Source organism: Anguilla anguilla, chromosome 10 (assembly GCF_013347855.1).
Source record: "Anguilla anguilla isolate fAngAng1 chromosome 10, fAngAng1.pri, whole genome shotgun sequence".
Classification (NCBI taxonomy): domain Eukaryota; kingdom Metazoa; phylum Chordata; class Actinopteri; order Anguilliformes; family Anguillidae; genus Anguilla; species Anguilla anguilla.
Window position 1 is genome coordinate 23934093 of NC_049210.1, and position 27613 is coordinate 23961705.

The 27613-nt window shown below is 44.9% G+C and overlaps 1 protein-coding gene across 1 annotated transcript; it reads right to left on the bottom strand.

The window, feature by feature from the left end:
* Positions 1-668: 668 nt before the first annotated feature.
* On the bottom strand, positions 669-27199 carry LOC118206535 (xenotropic and polytropic retrovirus receptor 1 homolog). Its single transcript, XM_035379336.1, has 17 exons — positions 27015-27199; positions 26708-26895; positions 24685-24860; positions 24224-24276; positions 23501-23865; positions 10421-10516; positions 9167-9384; positions 8884-9033; positions 6835-6915; positions 4901-4982; positions 4374-4561; positions 3485-3664; positions 2597-2765; positions 2114-2293; positions 1665-1822; positions 1203-1339; positions 669-882 (listed from the first exon to the last, which is right to left on the bottom strand). Exons 1-17 carry the CDS (start codon positions 27197-27199, stop codon positions 669-671), a joined length of 2820 nt encoding a protein of 939 aa, XP_035235227.1.
* Between the last annotated feature and the right edge of the window lie 414 nt (positions 27200-27613).

Below are 27613 nucleotides of genomic sequence, written 5' to 3' on the forward strand. Positions count from 1 at the left end.
GTTTGCTGTATGGAGTTTTTTTTTAGCCATTTTTCCCCCATTTTTCTCCCAGATTTTAGTCATTATACCAATTCCCTGTGTGTATCACATTCCTGGTCGATGCGCTATCCTCTGTCGGTCTGGAGAGGGTGTAGACTACCACATGCCTCCTCCGATACATGTGGACTCTCCAGCCGCTTCTTTTCACCTGACAGCGAGGAGATTCACTGGGAGAGCGTAGCACGTGTGGAGGTTCACGCTATCTCCTCCAGATCCCCTCCCTGCTGAACAGGCGCCCCTACCAACCAGTAGGAGTCGCTAATGCAACGATCAGGACTCATACCCTCGCCAGCTTCCCAATTGTGTTCGCGGGTGGGAAGCCGGTGAGGGTATGAGTCCTGACCAACCCGGAGGTACCGCTGCCGGGGATTGAACCGGGGTCTCTGCTGTATGGAGTTTTAAGCTCAGGAAGTATATAAGAAATTACTGCCTTGATTTCTATTATAGGGCCTGTAGAATGTCTGTATTATGAAAGTGATAAAAGAGTATGTCTGCTTCCTGTATGGTGTTAATTATTGAGGAAGAAAAGGATTGAATCACTATTCAGTATACTGCATGTGGTTTATTCAGGAAAGTGATGAAATTCCTAGCCTTCTGCCACACTCAGTAGACATGCTTCTGTCATGGCTTCACCTTGGACACCAGAGCATCAGATTAGGCTTCCTCTTTACTGTACTACATTTCCCATGATCCTTTGCTAGGTCTTCCTGGTCCATGATCCTCTCCAGGAGGGAGTGGCTGTTCAGGGTCAGTTGGGTCAGATGTAGGTCTGGTACCACTCGTAATTGGTTGCAGTTGTTCAGGTGCTCATATTCCAACCGAAAGATGTTCCAAATGAATCTTCTGCATCATCACAAGAGGTAAAAGTGAGCCTTAATTGCTGAGTAAATCTAATGTAGTAATGTTACCTTTTAGTTAGCTTCATGTGGAATTATTTTAGTAATATAAGAAAAAAATGTTTACAGCTGGCTTCTTGTTAATCATGAAAGAATATCAAAGAAAAATTAAAGACCGTTATGACAGTTAGCTTTCCACCAGCCTGGCACCCTGTTCTAAGTTTTTCTGTGTTTGCTATTCACCACTGATTCAAAAAGAATGAATCAAAATGTCCTGGCAGACTGAATTTCTAATTTTTGGTGTGCTGGGACAGGTGTCAGTTTCACCTGAAGACCTCCAGAGGTGCCAGCACGGTGGAGATAGTAGCCACAGAGTCTGAGTTGCCCATCTGGGCCAGGATGATGTTGAGCGCCCAGGTCACCCTCAAGATAACATCCCCCAGCATGGCGCTGTAGTAGAAGCCCTAATGCGCCCCCCAAAAATGTGAAAAAGTGAAAATTCATGTGACAGTTCCTCAGGTGTGTCAAATTCCATTTCTGGAGGGCCACAGTTATATTGGTTTTTGATGTTTTTCAACATGAGCGATTAATAAGTCATTGATTGGCTAGAGTACACACCTTGTTCTCAAGGCCTGCCAATTCAAAGGAAACCACAAATGACTGCAGACAGTGCAGTCCTCCAGGACCAGAATTGGACACCCCTGCAATAACTTAATAAGCCTAGCATTTCCCTGCATTGTGGAGAGGTAGGTAGCGGTGTATTTAGGGGTGCAGACAGGCAAGGGGTACCTGCTTGCGGTACACCATCTCTTCCCGCAGCAGGCCGTACCCCTGAAGAAGACCCCAATCCATCCTCAGGTCCCAGGTGATGGTTACAACTACACTGAGGCATGTGGCCACCGCCCACAGGTACAGGTACATCCTCACACCCGCCAGGTGAGGGCGCTCTGATATGAAGGCAGGTGGGATGTGAGAGGTTAAACAATGACGCCAGGCTTAGAGTATACTAGCCTTCATACTGGAGTTGCCAGTGTGAGGGCAAACTCCCAGTACTTTGCCCAGCCACATCCTATCCTGCCACACATAAACCCCTCCCCTGTCCAAACCACATCCCCCAACCCATCCCCTTCCCTGCTCCTCAATCTAGCCCCTCCCTTCTCTCTGAACACCTCCGTTACCCCACACGCTACCTTGCTCTCCCTGTACACACAGACCCCACAGAGGAGGGGGGGTTCTACCTCTGGTTAAGCTGTAGAGCCCAGCGAAGGTGACCATGAGGAAGACGGTGGAGTATTTGCCAGCGTTGAGGAGATGTGGCATGGCTTCGCCGCTGTCCCAGAATTTGCGTAGGCACTGAGCGAAGCGCAGCCACGGGGGGAGGCACTGAATCAGGTACGTCAGTCTGTGCTGCAGGGGCCCTGCACCATCAAACACAGACACACAGACCGAGAGGCTGAAGAGTGAATTACACATGTCAGTTTGTCCTGTGGGAGGAGAGAGAACGAATCTCAGATGTGTGTCTCAGAATCTGCTTCACCCTTTCAGTTGGCTTAAAGATTTCTTCTTTCTCCTCGGCTGTTGTGTGGTGCAAAATGGCTGCTGTGCATCATCCAAACGAGGGCTACAACTTGTATGAGGGGAGTTTTGCTTCTTCACTTAGAGGTTGTTCAAGGCACTATTAAAATACAGACCTTTTTTTTTTTTTAAGCTGCCTTTCTCACCAATGGGGGGCGAGCTAAGGGTGGAGGGGTCCCCCCAGTCCACTTCACACGTATAGAAGCAAAGAAGACCCCACAGGTCTAGGAGCAGCGGATTCAGGCTGTTCAGCTGATCGGCCAACCAGGACTCAGCAAACGTGACTGGACGAAATGGGGTGGAGAGTAACCTGCACTGTTGGTGGTGTGTGAGAGAGAGGGGGTGGGGGGCAGGAGGTGAGAGGAAGGGAGGGAAGTTTAATGAGGAAATAGAGAGAGAGGTGAAAAGAAGGGATAAAGGGAGAGGGTGGAGAGGGCAGACAGGAAGCGCAATGAGAGGAAAAGAGGGAGAGGAGGGGAGATAGAGAGGATGAGGGTGGGAGAGGGTGAGACATTTTTAGAATTCACCTGGGTCATTTGTTTCATTGCTGTATATTCAAGCTTTTACTTAAAATCTCAGTATATATCAATCCTCAATTTCAGTTTTTTAATTTTTCACACCCTGTACAATATACACATTTAACCAGACTCCAACTGGAAGGCAGTTCAATGCACCTCATCTCTGAGTGAATGCATATTTTGCCATACTCTTTTTGTCACAGCCCATCTACTTGAACACCCCTCTGCTCCAGTACAAACCCAAAAGTCTGCTTCTCAAAAAAAATAAAAATAAAAAAAATAACAGGGTAATTTTTTCATTGTAGGTGCTTGGGATCATGATATGAGTTAGAGTTTAGGTTTGAACCAGCAATGGACAAGTCTTTGTAAGATGATCCTGCTATTGACTGTGGAAATCTGGTGTGGGTACCCACACCTTACTAACTACCAGCAAGAGCAAGTGGCTGGGGGTAGAAAGAGGGGTGTGGGGCAGGAGATGTGGAAGATGGGTGTGGGCGGGGCTGTAGCCAGTCTCACCAGCAGTGTGAGGAGCCGGCGGCGGGCGGATCTGTGGAAAGTGGGCGTGGGGTTCAGCAGCAGTAGAACAGGGAGAGAGTAGAATACAAGGGGCTGGAGCTGCAGTGGGACTGGTAGGAGGGAGGCATGCAGACAAGCCAGGAAACTGACCCCCCAACACAGCGCTAAGCATCCTGCGACCTGCACCACAAAAGAAGAACATTACAAATTTACAACTACATTCGTCTTCTGAGCGCATGATTTAACTGAATAATCTATATTCGGAAACATTTAAACAGTATTTGCATCTGTTGTATTCAGAATTGGACTTAATTGCATTTAACCAGAAGAATCTAAGTCAGAAGCAATTATGCGTAGCGTATAACCATGCGTCACTAGGGTTGGTGACACCCGGTGCGGTTGACCGTTGGTGTCACCCAAAGTTAGCAACGGGGGGAGGGGGCGTGCTGTTGGACGTTCGGGTTGGGGTTGGAAGTTCGTCGACCGGGGGGGTGAGTGCAGTTGGGGGGGCCTCAAGGAATTGCGTGTTATGCATTCAGAGCGCTTTTCGTCGCATTAATACCGCTAATTAAATCAATCGGCAGTAAACTGCTTCGGAGAAATTCAACTCGTCGCTACACAAAACACTGCACAAAAAAAAATATTGGCAGTCATTTCTGTGTCACCCCCCTCTGATGGTGTCACCCAGTGCGGTCTGTACCCCCCGCACCCCCCTAGTGACACCTCTGCGTACAACTTCTCACTATCTTGCAAAACTATATGAATCAGTCATATAGCGCAGAACCATAAACACTGGTGCCTCAGAACACTTCAATACCACATGCAATATCCTGGCCAATATAATAATTCTTAAACTTTCGTAAAATTAATGTCTATTTCTCACTCTGACCTCAAAAAGATGGTGGTTTGAGAGGTGGTCCCTTGGGTCCAGCTCAAATATGAGGATGTAGTTAACCCCCGCACTCTTCCAGATGTGCATGTTGACCCCCAACAAGAAGATGAATTGGATGAGCAGGAAGCCACCTCTGTAGAGCTGTAAAAAAGGCCTCAGTGCTGTCCACTCAGGTGCCTGTGAAGCTGGAACAGAAGTGTCTTTGGGAAAGTGATGAGGAGATCTAAAGTTAACGATCTAAAGTGTCTATAATCAGTAAATATCAGGCAACAGAATGTGGCACATGTACTCCCATAGGGAATGACTGTTAATTGTGTCCAACAGCCAGGCACTATATTTATTGTGAGGTGACAAAAAATAATAAATTTTAGAAACACATTTTCCAAAGAATCCTTCCAATAAATTAAAAAAAAAACTGTAAACACACCAGTAGTTCAGCCTGTTAATGAGGCCATGCTCAACAATGTGTGTGTTTTTATATATGTGTGTGGGTGTGTGTGTGTATGCATGTGAAGTGCTCTCACCTTGTACAATAATGAGGACCAGGAGAGCTAAAACCAGTCCACAGGTCACCCCCATCCGAAAAGCAGCCCATACTGGGGCAGGCTACGGAGACAGCACAAGCTCAGTGATATAATATGTGTTACGTGACCTGGACGCAGTTAGACGTTGGACATAGTCCAATTATTGTATCTCAAACTGACCAGGAACACTGCTTGACTGGAGGATTTGTTTAATACAGGTCAGTGGCGGTTCTTTAATGCGGGGCGCTGGGGCGCCGCCCCCCCAAAATAATTATAAAATAAAAATTGTTTACTCGTTCAATGTGGCTGGTAGTCTGTCGCGCTGACAGCATTCATTAAAAATTGGTTCCAAAATCAAATTGTATTTGGTTAATTTCTGTGTGATTATAGCCTACTTCCTGGGTGAAAGGCGCTGGCCAAATGAGCGTGTATGTAAGTATTTCAACTATTGGCAAGCAGGTGACCTGAGGCTGCTCTCTAAATGGTTGTTTCAGATTTTCCACGGGGTGCAGCTCTCTGCGCCCCAGACACTCCTGCTTTTATTGGCAGCGAATTGGTATTGTTTTTATGTTTTTTGATCTAATGTGATTGGACAATTCTTGACGCTATCTTTCATGTTCACGCCCGCCATTACTACGGATGCGCGGCTGTCACTCCTGCTCCTTAGCTAGCTGACCGGTACTTTCAGGAGATGGCAACTTCAACTAGAACCGCGGAAAAATTCAGCAGCAGGCAAGTGATCGACGACGAGCATACACCCGGGGCTTCTCCCACTCTTGTTATGACAAACGGAGTTGGCTAGCTGGATGTGGTGTAAGTAATACCTTTTATTGCTTTCCCTGTTTGCTATTTCAAAGTGTCGGCACCAAAGCGTTGTGGACAACGACGGGGGTACAAGACCTATAACATCTTTCTGAAAAATGCAAACGGCACGAAAGTAGCCGCAGCCACCTAGACAATAGTATGAGACTAAATTTTTTTGGCAGGCTTAGCATTGCTGAACAGCTAGGTGAAGGCTACAGGATTGGCATTAGAAGGCACAACGAAGAGATGACAAAATCGACACATCCTGTCCAGAATAATAGACTGTGTGAAATTTTGTGGAGCCTTTGAGTTGGCTTTGCGTGGCCACGATGAGAGTGAGAGCTCCGATAATCCCGGGATATTCCGTGGGTTGGTGAGTTTTGTTGAACTTTAAACTTCAGAATTCACATATTCACATTTTGTCCAGCAGATGGCAGCAGAAGGCTCTATAAATGACATTGGAGTTAGCTAATATTTTCCTACTCTTTTTATGACATAGAATTTAACAGTGGCAGTAAAAATGACTTTAGTAGTTCCATATTTAGAAATTGAGCTGTTGCCTGTTGGTAGCTTTATGTGATGTAGGTGAAATGGGAATTTTGTCATCTCTACATATTATTTTATATTATTAAGGAGGGCAAAATATGTTCAATTAGTGCTACTAGCCAGTGTTTAGGCAACATTACAGTGTGTTGTGTTGTTTCTAGATTTATTTATTTATTTATTTATTTATTTATTTAATTATTTATTTAATTAATTTATTTAATTTTATTTGCTGAGCTATGAAGTGCTGCTTCAGTTTGTTTGTCCCCCCCAAAACTGCGCCCCCCCCAAAAATTTCATCACCAGCCGCCACTGATACAGGTGATTTAAATGTACAAATGTCTTTTACTCCTGGTGCAACTAGTATATATAAAGTAGGAATAAATACAGTTGTGGAATTATTATTTTTTTAAGTCTAGGCACGTGTGAAGATTAAATTTCACTATTTTTAATTTAAACTACTCTGACTGTGAAATAGAGCAAGCTTAAGCTGAACTGAATAAATAGAGCCTGGTTCAGGCATTAGGTTGCAGGGAAGGGACCTCAGTAATGGTTGGTTTTTAACTCCAGCAAACGGGAACGCTCACCTGAATTCCCACTGCAGGTGGCACCTGCAGCCTCTGCATGGCTTCCAGTTTGTCCCCTCCAGTCAGATGACACATGAGAGACTGTTAAATGAGACATCAGATCTCAACATATCAAAAATTGGTATATAAATTGCCATCCATAGATATTTGGACAGTAACACAATTTTTGTTGCTTTGGCTCTGTACTCCAGCAAGTGCACACTTTCAGCTTTAATTTGAGGTTATTTACATCCATATTGGAAATAGAAATAGCAAGCCCTTTTTATATATAGTTCCCCATTTTAGGGAACCTAAATTAATTGGACAAATTAACAGTCATGAACAAAGTTGTTAAATTTAGCACCTGGCTGTAAATCCTTTGCATTAGATGACTGTCTAAAGTCTGTGACTCATAGACATCATGAGACGCTGGGTATATTCCCTGGTGATGTTCTGCTCGGCCTGTACTGCAGTCATCTTCAGTTTCTGCTTGTTTCAGGGGATTCAGCAAGCAAAATGCATGTTCAATTGGATTCAGGACAAGAGATTTACTTGGCCAATGAAGAACATTCTACTTTGTGGCCCTGAAAAACTCTTTGGCATCATTTTCCTACTGCACGGTGAAGTGCTGCCCAATGAATTTTGAGGCATTTTGTTGGAGTAGAAAAGATGCTTCTGTACACTTCAAAATGTATCCTGCTGCTGTCAAAAGATTCACATAGTCAATAAAGCCATGTAAGCCAGTTCCAGTGGCAGCCATAAATGCCCAAGCTGTAACACTACCTCCATCATGTTTCACAGAATTAGGTGGTATGCTTTGGATCATGAGCAGGTCCTTTCTTGCTCCATACTTTCCTCTTTCCATCACTTTTGGTAGAGGGTAATACTAGTTTCTCCACAGTTTTTTAATTCACTTTTTTTCTCTAGCAAACTTACCTGCGGGTTCTTAACAATGGTTTTAATCTTGCAGTGACCCCTCTGAGGTTATGCTGGTGTACAAAGATGAAGGAATCAGTCTCACAGATATTCAGCTTTTTTTTTTTTTTTACAAACAAACTGCAAACAAGACAGATGTTTTGACTACTGTGCCTTCATCAGAGCCACTAACTCTGATGAAGGCACATGTGCCAAACATCTGCCTTGTTTGCAGTCCGTTTGTAATAAGGCTGAATATCTGTGAGCACCAGACTGGTTCCTTCATTTTGCTTACCATCTTGTTTCTGAGAAGCACCAGATCAGCATGTTAATTGGTAGATGTGTGGTAATCTCTTTCCTGTTTATGCTGGTGTATTCTTCTCTTTATTTTAGTCTTGATACATCTGTGCCTACATACTGGAGAGTGTTCTTGATCGATTTGACATTTAAAAGGGAGCTTGTTTTTCACAACTGGAAGTATTCATCGGTCATCCACTATAATGGTCTTCCATGGTCCACCTGGTTGGTTTCCACTGCTGAGCTCACCAGTGCATTCTTACTTCTTTACAGTGTACCAAACATTTGATTTTGATGCACCCAATGTTTTAGCTATGTCTCCAATTAATTTATTCTGATTGTTTAGCCTCATGATAGCCAGCTTTGACACTTTGGTCCTCATGTTGAGAGACAACAGCAACAGACTCCAAATGAAAATTCCAAGCCTAGAATGAACTCCAGACATTTTGTTAGCTTTCTTGTACATGAACTAATGATGCAATGACATACATCTGGCAAGAAACAGCCATGTAGCTAATTGTCCAATTATTGTTAATTCCCTAAAATTGGGGAACTATGTGTAAAAATGGCTGTAATTCCTACATTAATCACTCAATATGGATGTAAATACTATGAGACTGAAGCTGACAGTCAACGCTGATATTCATTGTTTTATTTCAAATGTAATGTCCTGGAGTAGAGAGCCAAAACAACAAAAATTGTGCCACCCTCCAAATATTTTTAAACCACATTGTATATGACTGTGTGTATGTGTAAGAGAGAGAGAGATGAGTGTGGACGTATGTGCATGCATGCATGCATGCATGTGTGTGTGTGTGCACGCGCATGCATGTGCTTGTGTGTTGTACATGCCCAGACCTCCAGCTCAGAGATCAGCTGACTGGTTTTTATGTCACTGTAAAAAGGAGAGACATCCAGCTTCTCGTTCCTCCATTTCAAACCCCGAGTAGAAGCGAAGCTGGCATCATGTTTCTTCACGATCTTACAGAAAGCTGTATAGTTCAGCTCCTGATGCAGCCATGAGACACAGGACACAGTGTTCACTTCATACATACAGGTCATACTCCCCCCCCCCGAGTCTCTAGAATCTAGAATAAGATTGTAAAGACACACAACAGTGTGGTTTAAAATAAGCACCCACCCTGTAGTTTTGCAGCAGAACCAGACTGAGGTGCACGTATCTGATGGCCCGTCTGAGTTCCTGCTCTGCCTGTCTTTTCCTGGCCAGTCTGTATGCCTGCAGCAGCCCCCCTGGCCTCCATGGTGAGCCGCACCCGGCCCTAGCTCCTCGGCTCTCTGGCACCACCTGCACCACATCCCTCACTAAGCACAGTCGCTTGCAAGCCTCCGTCAGCTTCTCTGTGGAACAAACACCACAGAGGGGGAAAATTCACTACACAAACACGGCAGAGGGGGAAGACTCACTACACAAACACCACAGAGGGGGAAGACTCACTACACAAACACCACAGAGGGGGAAGACTCACTACACAACCACCACAGAGGGGGAAGCATTCATTACGCAAGCACCACAGAGGGGGAAGACTCACTACGCAAACACCACAGAGGGGGAAGACTCACTACGCAAACACCACAGAGGGGGAAGACTCACCACACAAACACCACAGAGGGGGAAGACTCATTATACAAGCACCACAGAGGGGGAAGCATTCACTACACAATCACCACAGAAGTAGGAAGCCCTCACTACACAAACAATACACAACAAGAAACTACAACTGTAAAACCCATCAACAAACATTACCTCTGTCCCTAACTGCCCCCCCCCCACCCCTCCCCACCTGTATCATCAAAGACCTCAGTCTGTAAGTAAATCATCACTACCATTCTCTGTGATTCCACCTGGACCTGTACTGCAAACCAGTGCTTGAAGTGGAAAAAATACTCATATGAGTAAAATGTAGAACTGCAGCGATCCAGTCTGGAGCTTCCCATTTTTGAGCCAAGCTAATGTGCTGAAAAGACAGATTCTGTTGTTGAAAAAAGTGACAAAAAAGCAGTAACGCTGGAGTAGAAAAGAGGGAAACGGCATGGTGGCAGTGTGCAAGACTCCGGAACCTACTTGAGGAACTACGCAAGGTAACAAGGTACCATCTGCGTAATTAAGTTTATTTGTATGACATGTCAATTAGGTGGGCTCATTTGAATTAATCGTTATGGTGGAGAATACAATGACTGTTGTGGCAATGAGAGAAATAGACTGTCACAGGGTAAAAACACTGCATATGTACAGCTTATGATAAGCATTGGAATGCTAGATAAAGTGCTGGTACTTGTATGTACAAAACGTAGAAATCCTGATACGCCATACAGGTTCGTTCCAGCCCACTTCTAGCATTTCAGAAAAATTTCTCACTCTTCTCTTTTCACATACCTGAGTAGAAGAGGTTGACTTTAACCAGTTCTCTATCACAGGCCTGGAAGAAGCCATCCTGTGCAGCCCAGCGATATCTGTGGGCGGACTCCACATCTGTGGGCAAGAGGGCAGGGTCTTACATATGGGCACGAGCCCCATTTTACAGTTGGCTCTGGGCCCCAGCCCCTGTAGCTGGTGTATTCTTATGAAACCACCTGGACAAGCTCCTACATTAACATCCCTAACACAATCTCTATTAATCGACTTCAGTTAGGAAAGAGTAAGTACTGTATGAAACAAAATGTACTCCAAATTCTCATGTGCCAAGGTAAAACAAAGAATTATTATGCTAGAGTTATTGTTAATCTTATTTTTTGTGCATACCTGTCTGCCTGTATTGCTTACCACCATTTTCTGTCCAGCCATTAAACTGTAAGACTCCAAATCACTTATAGGAGCGAAATCATAATAGAGTGAGGAGAGAGAAAGTTGTCTGCAAACCAATTAGCTGTTAGAGATCTCTCCACAGAGTGGAACATTCTTTTCTATTAACAACCTAGAACAATTCTCCCTCTGACAAACAAGCCCAGGGATCATTCATTAAATATTGAGAATGTGAGTGCCATATCTCTCAGCTCTGTGAGCACAGGCCTGCTCTCTGCTTACATCAGAAAAGGGAGTGTCCCCAGCACCACTATACTATGTACCACCATTCTCTGAATTTCCAATGCATCCATACCCTGTACCCCACATGCTTTGTATCCTGCTCCCCATACCTTCCATATCCTATGTCCCCCATAACTTTGTTCTTGCATACCATTTACCCATTCCCTGTTTTTCACATGACATGCAGCCCCATGCCTTGTACTCTATACCCTGTAGGTCCATATCCTGTACCTCCCATACCATTTATCTCACATAACCTGTAGCTCCATACCATGTACTTTCATGTACACACCATGCTCAGTACCCTAAACCCTGTATATACGTACGCTACCATGTATACCTCATACCATGTGTCTTGCATTCCTATAATGTACCCTCTATACTGTGTACTACCATTCTCTCTACTCAGCATATTATCTAGCCTGCACACTATATCCTGTACACCCCATGCCTTGTTCCCCCTCAGCCCTAGAGCCCTGTATTACCCAGAGGTCCAGCCCAGGGTGATGGCAGAAAAACGAACTCAGCCCCAACAGGAACACGACTCACAGACAGCGTCTCTGACTCCTGCACATGAGTTCTGTGTACCTCTACCAACGGACTGCTTTTCTTGTGAATCTTATAAATATGTATTGATTATTCACATACATGAGCACAATCACATTTCATTGTAAACTGCGTGTAAAAACATTTTTAAGAACATTCAGCATTCAATTTTTTTTTTACATTAGGTTACATTTATTTAGAAGACACTTTTATCCAAATCGATGTACAAAAGTGCATATTAAGGTGATTGGAACAATATTCTTTTCTTTCCTGTATTAATTCATGGCTGTTTCCTTATGCAAATCACATGAACAGGACTGTGCATAAGATTTACAAACAGCCAGCCATTCATCATTTCATACACATGGGATATGCACAAAAACAATGGTCTGCACATGTCATGAATCTCATTTTTTTTTCATAGGTACATTTTAAAGAACAAAAGTAAGAATAATTTTTAAGGTTTTGTGAATGTCCAATGTCTTTTGTAAAAATAGAATTGCAATTGAATTAGAAAAGTTTTTTTGCCAAACATGGAGAGTCTTTTATCAAACATTGGATTTATTTTTCCAAAAACTGCCTGGCAGTATTTAATGCGGAGGGATGAATGAACAACATGTATAATGAGGCAAATCACCGGACTCTGTCTCTGTTTCTGTCCTGAGGGAACAATGACAAATAGAGCTGCACATACACCATAAGCATGTCTTATGTCTTATACCAGGAATAGACAGCAGGGGCCGAACATTGGGGTACAGTCTGCCTGGTGTATGCGTGTCGTCGGCTGTGGTTGGCCCTTGCAGAAAGCAAGGGCCAACCCTCTGGACACAGTGTCCTGATTCAACAAATAAATCGGGTCCCCATTGGACAGCACTTCAGGGCAATCAGCATGCAGTGTAGTTTTTACGTGGGTAAAATTGTATGGGGCAGAAGTGGAAGACAATGAGAAAAGGCTGGTGTAGCAATCTTCGTTTAATCCACATGGAACGCCTGTGATTTCTCTGCTTCTTTTTATTCTACATTACATACAAGACTGCACTTGATAACCAGTGCTAACTGCAGATTATGTTCAGAACTGGACTTGGAGCCAGTCATCATCTTCACTGTTCTTTCACTGTCTATTCTCTTGTTGTGTATACGCCAGACAACTATTCAATCTTCATTGTGGTTTTGTTTATTTCCTATCCAGAGAGATTCCGGTCTCTGCCCTAAAATGATGACTTGCGCTTACCCCCTCCCCCGCCCCCCAATTGTTGTTGGCAAAATATCAGGCATCTGTCAGCTGGGTGTATTTAAACTTCTTTTCATGTCTTGAACGAATATGGACAATAGATTGAAGATGGAACTTACATCTTACCTGTAAACAATTCCTCATGTCAAGAACTATGATATCTTGAACTATTCGCCATGTCTTACATGATGACTCACCTGTGCAATTATTCCCCATGTCTTAAACTATGACTCATGTCTAAAATGATTTCCAGATTTTACTATGGCTCACATCTTAATTATTGCTCATTTTCTAAACCACGGGTGTCCAACTCAAGTCCTGGAGGGCCATATTATCTGTGGGATTCCTTTCAATTGGCAGCTAGTTAAGGTTTTGAGAACAAGTCAATTGGATTCTTTAGCCAATTAGGAACAATAAAGCATATAAATCACTGCTTCTGAAACACACTGAAAACCAGTAGACAATGTGGCCCTCTGGACTGGAATCTTGTTCAGCTATGCCTCCCATCTTGAACTATTATTCTTTTCTTAAATGAGGATCTTTGCCTTAAATTATATATTTCTTTTGTATGCTTAATTTAATACAATATTTACAGTAAAGGATGCTCTAATTCAACCATTTTAATTCATGCTGCATTATTTCCTATGGTTAGAGGTTGTCAGGTATAATATGTAGCTGCTTATTTCATAGCAAAGTTTGGAATCACAAAAAGAGTAAAATAAATAATTAATTTGGTGATGATTTCTGAGGATTAGCAGACGGGGGTTTGTTTTTGTGCACCAGTAGGAGTCCCAGCATATTTCACCTCTTCTCTCTACACAAACTCCTTTCAACCCATAATGTATTCAATTATTCATATCCCCTATTCTGACTTTATTTAAACCAGACTCCCCATCCCAGGCAGATAATATTTCATATCAGCAGCTGCAGTGTTGTGTTACAAAAGGACTAATAGTGTATCACAGGGCATTTGAATGGCCGTTTCTTCACCACTCCTTCACCATGCCCATCCCCCTTTGTGTCCATCCCTCAGGGGGTTATAACTCCCTGCTTCATGAAAATCCTCACCGAGGTCACAGAGGCTTACACAATAGGTCTTCTGTGTTCTGGTGTCCCCACTGCACCCTGAGGATGACTGCAGTGTTTAAGGTCCCTGTTCTCAATTTTAAAGAAATGAAGGCACAGCTTCTGAAACATCGGATTGCACTGAAGGCACAAAGACTTTCTATGGTTACAAGATACAAGTATATCCATCATATTCAGGCATTCCAGCTCCAGCATCTTAAACAGCAACCAGAACTTAAATCCTCAAGTGAAATATTGGGTGGCATTTATTATTCTCGAAAAGGAAGAGAGACTGTGTGATGTGCGTTTAAATTGTGATTAAATTCATTGGAATACTGTGTGTGCGTGCATGCGTGCTTGCGTGTGTGCGTGTGTGTGCATGCGTGTGTGTCTCACAGTGGATGGTTGTTTTCTGGTTTCCTTGAGGTTCTTCATCATGTCTGTCTCTCACCTTCATTCCAATGTGCTCCTTTCTCTCCAGCAGACAGCATGGTCTTCAGTGCCTGTAGGAACAGAGACTGTACTCAGATCAGTTGTACAGCACATTGGGACTGTGACCTAGGGGGCGGAGACTGAAAAGGAAATACAAATACATCTATTTCTGTCAAGCTTGGAAGAAAAGCAAAATATCAATTTCAGCTTTATAATTCAAGTAAATTAACAGATAAAATAAATTGTTCTCACATTACAGCCTGTTTAGCCACTACATTGCTATTTAAGCCTTTATAATTTTCAGTGTAACTGAAACCTTTATGATCTAAGCATTTAATAGCTGATCATACAGATAAAATGAACTGAAGATAAAATGAACTGACCCCTAAATTTTCTCAATTTGTGAATGTTTATTTTCATCACTGAGACCAAAACCCCTTCATTTTGTACCTGCAGTCAAATTAATTCCTCTTGTATTTAGAAAAGCATTATTGCAAAATGAAACTTAAAGGCCTCTGAAATCTAGACAAATGCAATGATCAGCTCACCCCATAACGGACATACTGCTTCTCCCATTCCGGGGTCCTGTGGGTCACCAGGTAGTGTGAAAACTTCATGTGCAGGCCGAAACAGAGGGAGTCCAAAAGTGCACCCACAGCAGAATTAGAATATGAACCAAACCATTCCTCTTATGATGGGATCTGAATTACCAGGTGTTGGTACATGTGGGTACCACTGATCGAAAAACAGAGAGAGAGAGAGAGAGAGGGGGGGGGGGGGGGGTAGTTGACAGGGCAGTCACACTTCAGGAGCACAAAGAATTACTCCCCTCATTTATAATTTAATGAGTCACACAGGTTCTTTTATTAATTGTGAAATACCTCATCTGCAGGATTCTGATCCTTAGGAGCATAACTCTCATGATCACACTATAAAACTTATAGTAAACTTAATATAAAACTTACTATTGTTCTGCATCAAGAAATCAAGAATAAATTGTTTACAATCATATCTCAACAATCCATTCAAGCACTGATGTCATGGTGAACATGGATACAATTAATAAAAGCCAAGACTCCATGTGTTTATGAAGGTTATATATTTTTAATCAGGTTTTTGTGCTCTGTGGCATAGCTGTAGCATTTGTGTTTATGTGTTATTTATCCTTAATCATTTATAAAATTTCCTGCTGGGGAAAGCCACAGGGACATTGTGTGGATGAATAGTTTTATGGATTTTTGTGTTTTTATAGCTTTACCCTTTAACAGTACTATGAAATTACCAACAGTATTTGGTAGGTACACTGAAACTCATCTGCCAATGAACAAATCAGATCTGCTACAGAATAATCAACCAACAATTGCTCACCATAGAGGTGTCAGATCATGAGATCAATAAAAGGCTAGATAATACAACATATTGCCATTAGGGGGTGCTAAGGACACATCAGCCAAGTGGTTGTCAGTATTAGTCTGAATACTTCCTGATTCTGCCAGAAAAATATTTCATAGTTCCTTAAAGGACAAGCCAGTTGCTAGTGCAGTCCCCCATTTCATTAACAAAAATAATCTCTCTAAAAACCAGACAGCGACAAAATGTTATCTGCTGAATACAAAGTCAAAAAAGAAAATAACAAATTAAGAACAGCCAGTCAGGTTTTAATATTTCTGTTCATTTTCAGACTTTTACAATGTTAGTGTCTCCATGGAAACCACCCTGAAGAGCATGGATTTGGGGGCTGGGGGAAGGTGAGGCTAGTGTGGAGTCGGCAGAATCCAGGGCTGTTGTCAGCAGGGATAAAAAGCTCCTGAACATGAATAAACAGCATAGGATTCCTTTGACTCCTCAAACTCACATTAAAGCTACATTACACCCAAAAGTCTGAATGCCAATACTTTCTACTAAGTCTGAGCATTATTGATCCATCCAAGTGAGGTTTTTTCAAATATGCCTCCAAGTTGAGTTTTGACGTGAGCCGTGAGATCAGACCTGGCACATACAATACGGATTCAAAAACATCCAAAAAAAAAAAAAACTAAACTAAAAAACGTTGGGATGGACTGAGAGCACTCAGTGTATTCATAAAATTATGACTTTTTTAGTGGAATACAGTGGAATTTTTAACCAAATTTAATTCCCAATACATACATGTAATAATAGACTATTTTATAATGTGTAGTGCCATTTGCATACATTCATCTCTGTGGCAGAAAATGCCAAATATACAATATTCAGACACAGGCTATAGTGACCTTTGTCCAAGCAAAGTTACAGTAAATGTATTGGTTTGTCAACAGCTTGTATCCCACACAAAATCCATGGCTCCAGCTGGTAAACATGGACAGAGATCTGCAAATTTAACTTCACCATTGCAGACAGCAACAGCTATTTTTGCACACATTTTTCTTATATTTTAAATTAAAAACGGCTTTTTTGGGAGCAACTGCTGTCTCCAGGTTCAAGGGTTTATACACAACTGCAGTCAGTCTATGGTTTACCATTTTTTTAATTCTCTGAATTATTAATGATGCAATATACTACAGACTATAAACACCAGAATCTGAATTATGTAACATGCCCTTCTAAATGGTTCAGAACTTTATGTTTACTTCACTGTAAATTCTTTGCGGTTTTTGTCCCTTTCCTTCACCTTGAGCTGAGAGTGCTCCAGCCCCAACACTCTGCTAGTTTATGCCATCCATGTTATGGTGCAACTTTGTGGCATAGATGTATCAGCTTGCTCTTCTGACTTGCATAATCATATCCACTACACTGTTTTGCCAAATAATTTATTATCTCAGGCTTTAATCTGCCCACCCAATGTGATTTACCCCCTATTGCCATTTTACTTAATTTTGCCAACTGACACCAGGCCAGGGACAGTACAGTTGTGCAGTGGGTAGCACTGTTGCCTCACAGTTTTTAATCCGGCCTAGGCCTTTCTGGGTAGGGTTTCCTCCGGGTACTCCAGTTTCCTCCCACAGTCCAAAGACATACAGGTAAGTTAATTAGAGACTAAATTGCCCATAGGTGTGAGTGAATGGTGACTGAATTATTTGTGTCCAGAGTGAATTCCTGCCCCTCACCCAATGCATGCTGGGATAGGCACCCCCTGCAACCTGCACAGGATAAGTGGGGAAAGATAATGGATGGATGGGCACCAGGCGAACTGATGCAGCATGGGCTCTCTCTTGATAGACAGAGTCCTTCTAAGATTTTCTACCACCAGAGAGTGTTCTCTCAGCACTGTTTGTGTGGTTTTTTTCTTCCCACTTCTTACATCACTTCTTGACTTTTTTAGTCTTGCTTTTTCCAAGCTTTCCTATCTCTTGTTTTTGTATCTCTGTAGGAACACCTTTCTTAAAAGAGTGACATGAATAATAAAATAAAATTGAATTGAATAGAACTGAAAGGCTTTAATGCATTTGCACTGCAACAGAAAAAAATATTTTCCATCATGTTTATATGAAGATAGCTTCATATAAACTCCCTTGTGACCACCAGATTAGTATTTGCTAGTAGACCCATCCTTTGAGGGGGGCCAGGGAATGTAGACTCTCCTGTAATTTCTTTGCAGGACAAAGTTGTCAAGGCAGCAATACATGGTTACAGGAAACCACAGATAATTCTAAAGTATTAAATTATGGCTGCAGAACACAATTTTAGGGGAAATTGGAAAGTACTCATGTAATATATAATATGGAAAGAAATTATACGGAGCAAATTATATCAGTATATTAATATAATACCTTATAAAAATTGTATAAGCATTGTATAAGCACATCACCCTTAATTTTAGCATTTAGCATATTCCAGTTTTGGCCTTGCTTTTACCTCTGTATTTCCGCATATATGATGAGCAAAAGGGTGCTCACATGAAGCATAATGTGTCTGTATGACTACATTCTACACTCCTGCAAAACACAAAGAATGAGACTAATGTACTAATGTGTTATTGACAATAGTGGTAAAATTGCCTGGCTTGGTTTTAACAATACTTTACGCAGTGGAAGAATCTTGCAGTTTTGGGAAGATGTGAATTTTACACCATTTGGCCTCATGGTGTCACTATACCAGCCAACTGAAAATGGAAACTTCTGAACACTCATAACACCGGTGTTGTTTGACCAATGTCATTATATGTAATTATATGTACCTGCCTACAAAGACCAAAATGTCCATTTTAACAAAAAAGGTGTTAGTCTAACTGTCATGGACACTCCTGCATGCATTTATAAGATAATGAAAGCTTGCATATTTTGATGATAGTGACCATACTGTCTTACACTGTATGTTTGGATGTGTGAGTGCAGTTGCCCAATGCATTCTTAGAAACTTGACCGGTGATAAAAGTACTACAGTTGATCCTCTCCTGGTTAAAAATAGCTTTCTATTTTAACTTTCACATTCTGAGCAACAAGTGGCACAGATTGCAGGAGACCTGACTCCCATGACTTGGGTAGCTTAATGGCACTGCTTAAATAATCTTGTCTATCTTAATTTGCTGTCAAGAGAGAAGGGTAGGATTCTATAATAGGCCTAGAATAAGGTGGTTTGGATTTTTTCTCCAAAACACATGGCCTTCCATTACTTTTTGAGCTGTACTTACCTAATAGTTTGCAATTTAAGCATTTAGTAGACCTTCACCAAGATGGCTCACATAATGTACATATAATGAAACCACCACTAGGGATATACTGTAGATGTCATGGTTTTGGCAGGTTGGACCCAAGCACAGAGTGAACACAGGAGACTCAAGTTATTTTCAAACGAGGACTTTACTAATAACAAGTAACAAAAAACCAGAAACCAAAATGAGGCCAAAAAACTGAAAAAAAACAGATAAACAAGCAAAAAAACTTAAAAAAAAAAACACTCAAAAACCTCAAAACACAAAAAAACGGGCAAGGGAACTTGAAAATCCTCGAAAGGCAAAGAAACTCAAAAAAATAGCGAAGGAAAACAACAGTCGGGGCAGATCACAGGCAGGTCAGAACACACTAGCAGAACACAAGCAGGTAGATACGCACACAGAGGCAGAAACACAGTCAGAAACACAAGGAACCAGCACCCGAATCAGGGAAGCAGAGAATATAAATAGACAGGGAAACTAATAAGACACAGGTGAACTCAAAGAACAATCAAACCAAAGAGGGAGGGGAGGACACAAACAGAAACAGAAACAATGAAAGAATGATTGAAAACAATAATACAATTAACACAGGGGTAACTAAAGAGGGAGCAAACTGAAATACAAACTGAAGTGCCACCAGCAGGCGTCCCAGAGAAGGAAAAACAGAAACAGAAAAGGCAGAATCCTGACAGCAGATGTAAGTAATGCTAACATCACACCACTGCTGTCTGTGATAGATTGGTGACCTCTCCATGGTGTATTCCTGCCTCTCGGCCAATGCATACTGGGATAGGCTCCAGCACCCCCCACGACCCTGACCAGGATAAGCAGGTACAGATTATGGAGGTTGGATGGACACTAGTGCTGTTGTAAACATGCCTGCTACAGAATGAAGGGAATAAAAAAAATTAAGAATAAAACATTTAGCAAAAAGTAGCAAGTGATTCTAGTGGCAGAGACATATTGCAGAGATAAATCACTGTTCCAGGATCACCACCAAACATTTCTGCACATCTTGCCAGGTCCTTTTTACTTATTATTTTGCAGCGTGAGATTCTGTTAAAAAAATCCTTGGTATAATAGGAAATGTCTTATTGCGTTACCTAGGCTCTGTTAAGCCAGTTTGACATGTGGTAGACTACAAATATCTTCATAGAGGAAGTGTAACTCACAGTGTATATCGTTTTCAGAATTCACCAGCTTCCTCTGGGCCTTTTGGTGAAGTACAAATTCATTTTTAAATGTTTCTGATTCTGTGCCCATGATGTTATGATCAAAGAGCTGTGGTGAGGGTTTCATAAATGAAGTTCTGAAGTCATTATGGTCAATATCACCAAGCTGAAGCTCCCCATCAGCAGCCTGAACCTGAGTTCATGGTGAGCTGAACAAGGGAGGTTTTCTGACCCAAAGGTCTCCCAGGCTGGCATTGAGGTCAGGACAGGATGGAAGTGGAGAGCAGCAGAGGCTATGGAGGTTGCTGAGTCTTGGTTAAGTGACTCGAGGAAGGGCTGGCCTTGGTAGCAGCACTACACCATGCTACGACAAGGCACAGAGAAAGGATAGGAGGGCACTGATCCAGAGGGAAGTAAAGGCATCATTCGAGTAGGAGCGAACCAGCAGGATAGTTAGCAGCAGGGAGCCTGGACAAGAGCCTGGACAAGATGGGAGCAAGCGGTTGAGCGCAAGGTCTCATGGGCAGAGCTTTGGAAAGCTGAGCCCCAGCGTATCAAGTTCTTGACCTAGGCTGTCTATGACATTATACCTAGCCCATCCAACCTGTTCTGCTCGGGAAAGGTGGAGTCACCAGCATGCCCGCTCTGCCTCAAAAGAGGAACCCTGGAGCACATCCTCAGCTGCTGGGTGAGGGGCGCTACCGGTGGTGCTACAACCAGATCCTGAAGACCATAGCAGACACCATCTGCAGCGGGATCAGCCAGTGTAAGCACCTCCGCCCAGCGAAGAAGACCATTGCTTTCGTCAGGGCTGGAGAGAAGCCAACACCAGCTGCCAGGACCACCTCCACTGGCCTGCTTGCAACAGCATAAGACTGGGAGTTGATGGTTGACCAGGGGAAGCAACTCAAGTTCCCAGGTAATGTTGCTGTGACAAAGCTGAGGCCAGATATGGTGCTGCTCTCTGAGGCCTCCAAGCAGGTTGTCCTGTTGGAGCTCACCATTCCATGGGCATATCGCATTGAGGAGGCCAACGAGAGGAAGAGGGAGAAGTATACAGATTAATGGAGCAGTACTGGAACAACGGGTGGCGTGCGAAGTGTGAGCCCATCAAGGTGGGATGCAGAGCGTTTGCTGGACAGTCCCTCTGCAGGGCCTATAATATACTAGGCATCACAGGGGCCAGCAAGGGAAGGGCCATAAAGTTAGTCACCGAGACGGCCGAAGTTGCCTCAAGGTGGCTATGGATCCGGAGAGGTGATCCGTGGTTTCAGTAGTGCTACCTGGACACAAGCCAGGATTTGATCAATCCCGGCTGGGTCGCCTGGAATAGGGTGTCTGATTGTTGAAAGGCCCGAAACACCCAATGACTCCAGGTAACATCACTGATGATGTGTCCAGTAGGGCTGTCAAATAATATTTGAAGTTCGAAAAATATTCGAAAATCTTTTTTTTTTTTAAAGTTCGAAGCTAAATTTGAGCATTCGAATATTAGTTTTGGATCCCGCGTTTTTGATTCCGCGTTTTGTAATTAACATAAATATACAGGCTTTAATTTCATGCGGCGAATCATGTACATGCCCCCAAAGTTCATTTCCTGTGCTAACGTTACTTCCTCAGTCACATCAAAAATATTGAAAACTAACGGTGAAAATGGCAGCAGCATCGGAGGAGTTGGTCCCACGAACTGGTAAGCCCTGTTTGGGAATTTTTCGACTTCTTAGCTATAAATGGCGAGGTCAAGGACAAGAAAAGAGTTATGTGCAAGCTTTGCAGAGCAGGTCTGATATATTCAAATACCACGAGCAACAGGCTACAGGTATTAGCTGTTTGAATAGTTTTTATGTTAAGAAATAAACAGGGATTTCCTATAAACAATAATTTCTCTATTATTGTGATTAATAAATGCCAAGTTGTGGCAAATTACATCCACGAGAAAGTGCTTTATTCATTTGCGCATTGGGCTATAGAAACTGCAGGGGGCTCATTTATAATGTAATAAATCTTTTACTATGGTAAGGTAAATACCTGGGGTAAGCAGAGTAGCTTAACACTGCCACTGCCTTTTGTGAACCGGTATGGTCCGGTGTCAGAGGCACCCACCACACAACAACAGGCAGTTACAAAAAATATACAATCTATATTAAATATTCTCATTTAATACATATGTATTGGGCTTGGTTAGAAGGTCCCAGTTGGGTTGCTGCACTAGGAACAAAAAGCATGGAATCCCTATCTTATGCACCAGGTGCACCCCACTACAAACAGGCAATAGCTCCCCACAGCGCACTCCACCTAGAGGACTAAGTACACTGGTCAAATCCACTCCACTACAACTAGGCTATTGTTCCACACAGCACATGTGAAATAGATGGCCGAGAAGTACATTAGCCAAATACACTTCACTCGCCTTTTACATGCCTACAAAGCAAAAAGGTATAGAACAGGATTCCTTACAATTATCCCCCTTACAGTTCCTCTCCACTGAACCGCCCCTCTCCGCCCTATTTCAAACCTAAACACTATAAACAAAAGGACAAGGACAAAAAAATGAAACAAGACTATTCACAATAATAAATACTAAACATAGAGTAATAAAACTTAAAAACTTAACTCGCCCGGCTGGCGAGACCCTCCCCCAGGGTCTGTGTTTTTGGCACCGTCCAACTCCCCGGCGCAAGCGTTCGTTGAGGTCGGCAGTGCGGACAGTATGCGGCAGCGGGCCGAGCGCTGATACACAAAACTGGAAAACCGGAAAGGGCGCATACACTCCTAAATCCCCAGCCCGTGCTACCTAAAGGAGGAAACTAACCTCCCCTCCTGGCGCTGGAACAGCTCCCCTGTCTGACTGTCTTCACGGCCGGCAGCAATAAAAACTGCGAACCGCACCCTCCCCGCTAAGAGTGCGCGAACCTACAAAATGAGACACGGCTCCCCAGCTCCCCTGACCAGAGTTTCTCTCCCCTTTTTATTACCTCTGTCCTTCACACCTGTTGTCAATTTCTCCCATCAATCTACCCAAGTAGTCCACCACCCACAATTGCGCTCCCAGTTCTGCCTTTCATAGGTGTGGCTACTTAGCCGACCCATTCACAGCTGTGCTGCAGGTTCTTGCAGCACTTCCTCCGTCTCCAGTCAGCCCCCCGTCTACCTCGGTAGACCGCAGGCTCACTGTTGAGGTTTAAGCACCCAGGCTCACTGTCGAGGTAATCAGCACATTGTCAATCAATCAAACATTTAAACATCCGTGCTGATTAGCAATCCCCAACAGCTGTGGCGCAGAGTCCGAGAGCCGCCCCGCTCACTCTCTCTCTCTGCAGCCAACGTAAAACCACGCCCACCCTACCACATACCTCCACCGCCCGACTTCGGCCGGGGAGCCATCTGGGCGATGACCGACCCCCCCCCCCCCCCTTTGGGGCGAGAGAGGAAGTCCGTCACCACCATCTGCGCCCCCAGCCTATGAACCACCTTGAAATTAAAGGGCTGTAGAGCCAGATACCAATGGGTGATTCGCGGGTTGGTATCCTTCATGCGGTGGAGCCATTGGAGGGGATCGTGGTCCAAACAGAGGGTGAATGGGCGACCCAGCAGGTAGTAGCGCAGGGACCCGACCGCCCACCGGATGGCGAGGCACTCCTTTTCTACCGTGCTGTACCTCGCCTCCCGCTGGGATAGTTTGCGGCTGATGTAGCACCGGGCGATCAACTCCCTCCACCTGCTGGGTCAAAACAGCCCCCAGCCCTCTGTCCGACGCATCGGTCTGCAGGATAAAAGAAAGAGAGAAATTAGGGGTGAACAAGAGCGGCTCCCCACAGAGGGCTTCCATTACCCTCTCAAACGCTCGCTGGCACGGCTCCGTCCACTGGACCGGATCTGAGGCACCTTTGCGAGTTAAATCAGTCAAGGGGCTGGTCAGCTGCGCAAACGCCGGAATAAACCGCCTATAGTAGCTGGCCAACCCCAAGAACCTCCTCACCTCTTTTTTCGTCTTGGGTCGTGGACAGGTCGCAATTGCCACGGTTTTATCCACTAGAGGTCACACCTGTCCACTTCCCAAGTGGTACCCCAAATACCGTACCTCCGCTCGACCAATCGCACACTTCTTTGGGTTAGCCATGAGCCCCGCCTGCCTCAAAGACTCGAGCACCGCCTCCACATGCCGCATATGCTGTGCCCAGCTGCTACTGTGGATGATAACGTCATCCAGATAGGCAGCAGCATACGCAGCATGCGGACGCAGCAGCCGATCCATCAGGCGCTGGAAGGTGGCTGGGGCCCCGAACAACCCAAACGGAAGTGTTCGGAATTGGTACAAACTGTCCCGAGCGGAGAAAACCGATTTCTCTTTGGACTTTGCAGACAAGGGAATCTGCTAATAGCCCTTAGTCAAATCCAGTGTCGAGAAAAAACGAGCCGTGCCCAGCCAATCCAGGAGTTCGTCGACCCTAGGCATAGGATTGGCATCAAAACGTGACACAGCATTCACTTTCCTATAGTCCACACAGAACCGAATAGAGCCATCCGGCTTACTTACCAGCATGATGGGGCTATTCCAGGCACTGTGAGACTCCTCTATTACGCCCAACTCCAGCATGACCGTTATTTCTGCCTGCACCAATTTCTTTTTGTGCTCCGGCAGTCTATAGGGACGGGAACGTACCGTCATTCCCGGGGGGCTGTCGATATGATGGTGTATGAGGTTAGTGCGCCCTGGTAGGGGAGAAAACACATCTGCAAACCGTTTTTGCAACAGGGCGAGGTCTGCTCTCTGCCTTGGCGAGAGGTGGCTATCGGAAAGGGGTGAGGTCTGATTGGTTGAATTTGATACCTCCGGCCCCAGCTCGTCCCTCTCCTGATCCACCGTTACCAGAGAAACAGCCACCACCTTGTTCCAGGCTTTTAATAAATTGAGGTGATAAATCTGTTTCGCTCCCTCTCTATCAGCACGCTCCACCTCATAGTCAACCTCCCCAACTCGTTGTGTGACCATGAAGGGCCCTTGCCACTTGGCGAGTAATTTTGTACTGGAGGTTGGAAGTAACACCAGGACTTTATCTCCCGGCGAGAATTGTCGTAGTTTCGTCCTCTATTGTAGTGCCTCTGCTGACGTTCCTGAGCCTCGAGCAAATTCTCCCGTGACAACCGACCCAGTGTATGGAGTTTTGCTCGCAGGTCCATGACGTATTGCACCTCATTTTTGCTGGGGCTTGGACCATCCTCCCAGCTTTCTTTAACTAGGCCCAATATTCCCCGAGGTTTTCTACCAAATAATAGCTCAAAGGGAGAAAATCCTGTGGAGGTCTGGGGAACCTCCCGCACTGCAAATAATAGAGGGACTAACCATTTATCCCAATTTCGGCTATCGTCGTGAATGAACTTTCGAATCATGGACTTCAGAGTTCTATTAAACCGTTCCACAAGCCCATCTGTTTGGGGATGGTATACACTGGTTCTAATAGAGCGAATGCCCAGTAATCCGTATAGCTCATTTAGTGTACGTGACATAAACGAAGTGCCCATGTCAGTTAGAATCTCTTTCAGGATTCCGACGCAGGAGATAATTTGAAACAGAGCCTGTGCAACACTCTTAGCTGAAATATTGTGCAACGGCACTGCTTCGGGATACCGGGTCGCATAATCCAGCAAGACCAACACGAAACGGTATCCCTGGGTGCTCCGTTCAAATGGCCCAATGAGGTCCATAGCGATTCTATCAAAGGGGACCTCTATTAAGGGTAGTGGGCGCAAAGGCGCTTTTTGGGTGGCCGGGGTGTTCACTAATTGACATTCGGGACAGACACACACCACCGACGTACGTGCGCCTAAATGCCTGGCCAGTAAAACTGAGCCATTATTCGGTGTAGTGATTTATCATACCCTAAGTGTCCCGCCATGGGGTTGTAATGAGCCGCCTGGAAAACCATTTCCCAGCGGTTTTTTGGTACCAACAACTGGGTCGTTTCCTCACCAGTCGGAGTGTCATGACACACTCGATACAACCTGTCCCTAATAATAGAAAAATAAGGGTGGGAGAGTACTGCATCGGGGCGCACCTGCTGACCATCAATGCGCATCACTTAGTCATAGGCAAAGCGTATGTCGTCCCGAGACTGCTCGAGTGGGAAATCCTCCGCAGGGTGGAACACAGGACCCCGGGGAGTCTCAACCTGAGGCTCGCCTGGGTTCCTCCCCGCCCCGGCCGTGTCGGACGGCCCTGCGTCACCACTGTCAGCAGCACACACGTCACACTTCCCTATCGATCGTGATCGCACCCCCAGCATGTTTCTAGAGATCTCTCTAAACCCCGCCCAGTCAGTACCCAAGATTAGGGGATGCGAAAGCCGGGAGCTAACCGCAGCCTTCACGATATGCATTTTTCCCTGGTAACAGATTTCCACGGGCACTACCGGATACTTGTGCACATCTCCATGCACACACCGAATGGAAACCCAGGGTGCCTTTACCAATGCCTCGGTTCGAACCAGGTTTTGCTTGATCAGGGACTGCATAGCCCCCGAATCCAACAGCTCCCCGTGTTCACTCCCTTGCACCCTTACCGGGATGCAGTACGCTCCCTCCTGATCGGGAGCGGAAGTGGGCGGCCCGACCACCCGGACCACCTACCCCACTTCCATAAGTGGACAGTCGCGGCGCAGATGACCCAGCTGTCCGCACCGCCAACACCCCGGTCCGAGCATCTGAGGAGCCCTCTGCGAGCCGGAGCCCCCCGCCACTGAGCCTGGACCTGGAGAGGTAATCGGAAAAGAGGGGGGATTATTTTGAGGGAAGGGAGGGGGTAGAGCCCTGGGGACCGGAGAGGGGCCAGTACGAGGAGGGGGTCTCCTCCTGGGTGCCGGTTCTGGCCGTGCTTGCTGCTGGGTGCCGGGGTATAGCGCTAGGTGGTCCTCAGCCTCTAGGTTGGTCGGGCGATGGTACCGCACCCAATTGGCCGTTCCCTCTGGCAAACCGTCCAGGAACTGCTCCAGGATGACCTGCTCCACCACGCCCCCGGCGGACCGGATCTCCGGTTGCAGCCAACGCCGGGCCATATGCGTTAGTCTTTGAGCGTACGCGAAGGGACGGTCGTCTGCCACCAAGTTTGCCGTCCGGAACGCCGGTAATCCTCCGAGCTGCAGCCCAGGCGGTCTAGAATCGCCCTCTTCACGATCTAGTAGTCCGCCCGGGCGCCGGGCAGTAGCCCATGCACTGCCTGTTGGGCTTCCCCAGTTAAGAGGGGCAGGAGGTGTACTACCCACTCCTCGTGGGGCCACTGGCACACCTCCGCTGCCACCTCAAAACTTTCGACGAATGCCTGGATGTCGTCTTCTGCGATCATTTTGGGGAGGTGGATCCGGAGAGGGGATCGAGACGGCGGGTCCCGGGAGCTTGCTTCCCCGGCAGCCGTCAGCTGTCGCAGCGCCTGTGTCTGGAGGGAGGCTTGTGCACGCAGAGCCTCCATCTGC

Excerpts from the sequence above, each read along its gene's own strand:
- LOC118206535 (XM_035379336.1), bottom strand. The coding sequence starts at position 27,199 with ATGGCCCGGCGTTGGCTGCAACCGGAGATCCGGTCCGCCGGGGGCGTG. Across the intron at positions 9,034-9,166 it reads TTCTGCTGCAAAACTACAGG|GAGCTGAACTATACAGCTTT; the intron begins GTGGGTGCTTAT and ends TGGCTGCATCAG. Across the intron at positions 1,823-2,113 it reads GCTCTACAGCTTAACCAGAG|AGCGCCCTCACCTGGCGGGT; the intron begins GTAGAACCCCCC and ends CCTTCATATCAG.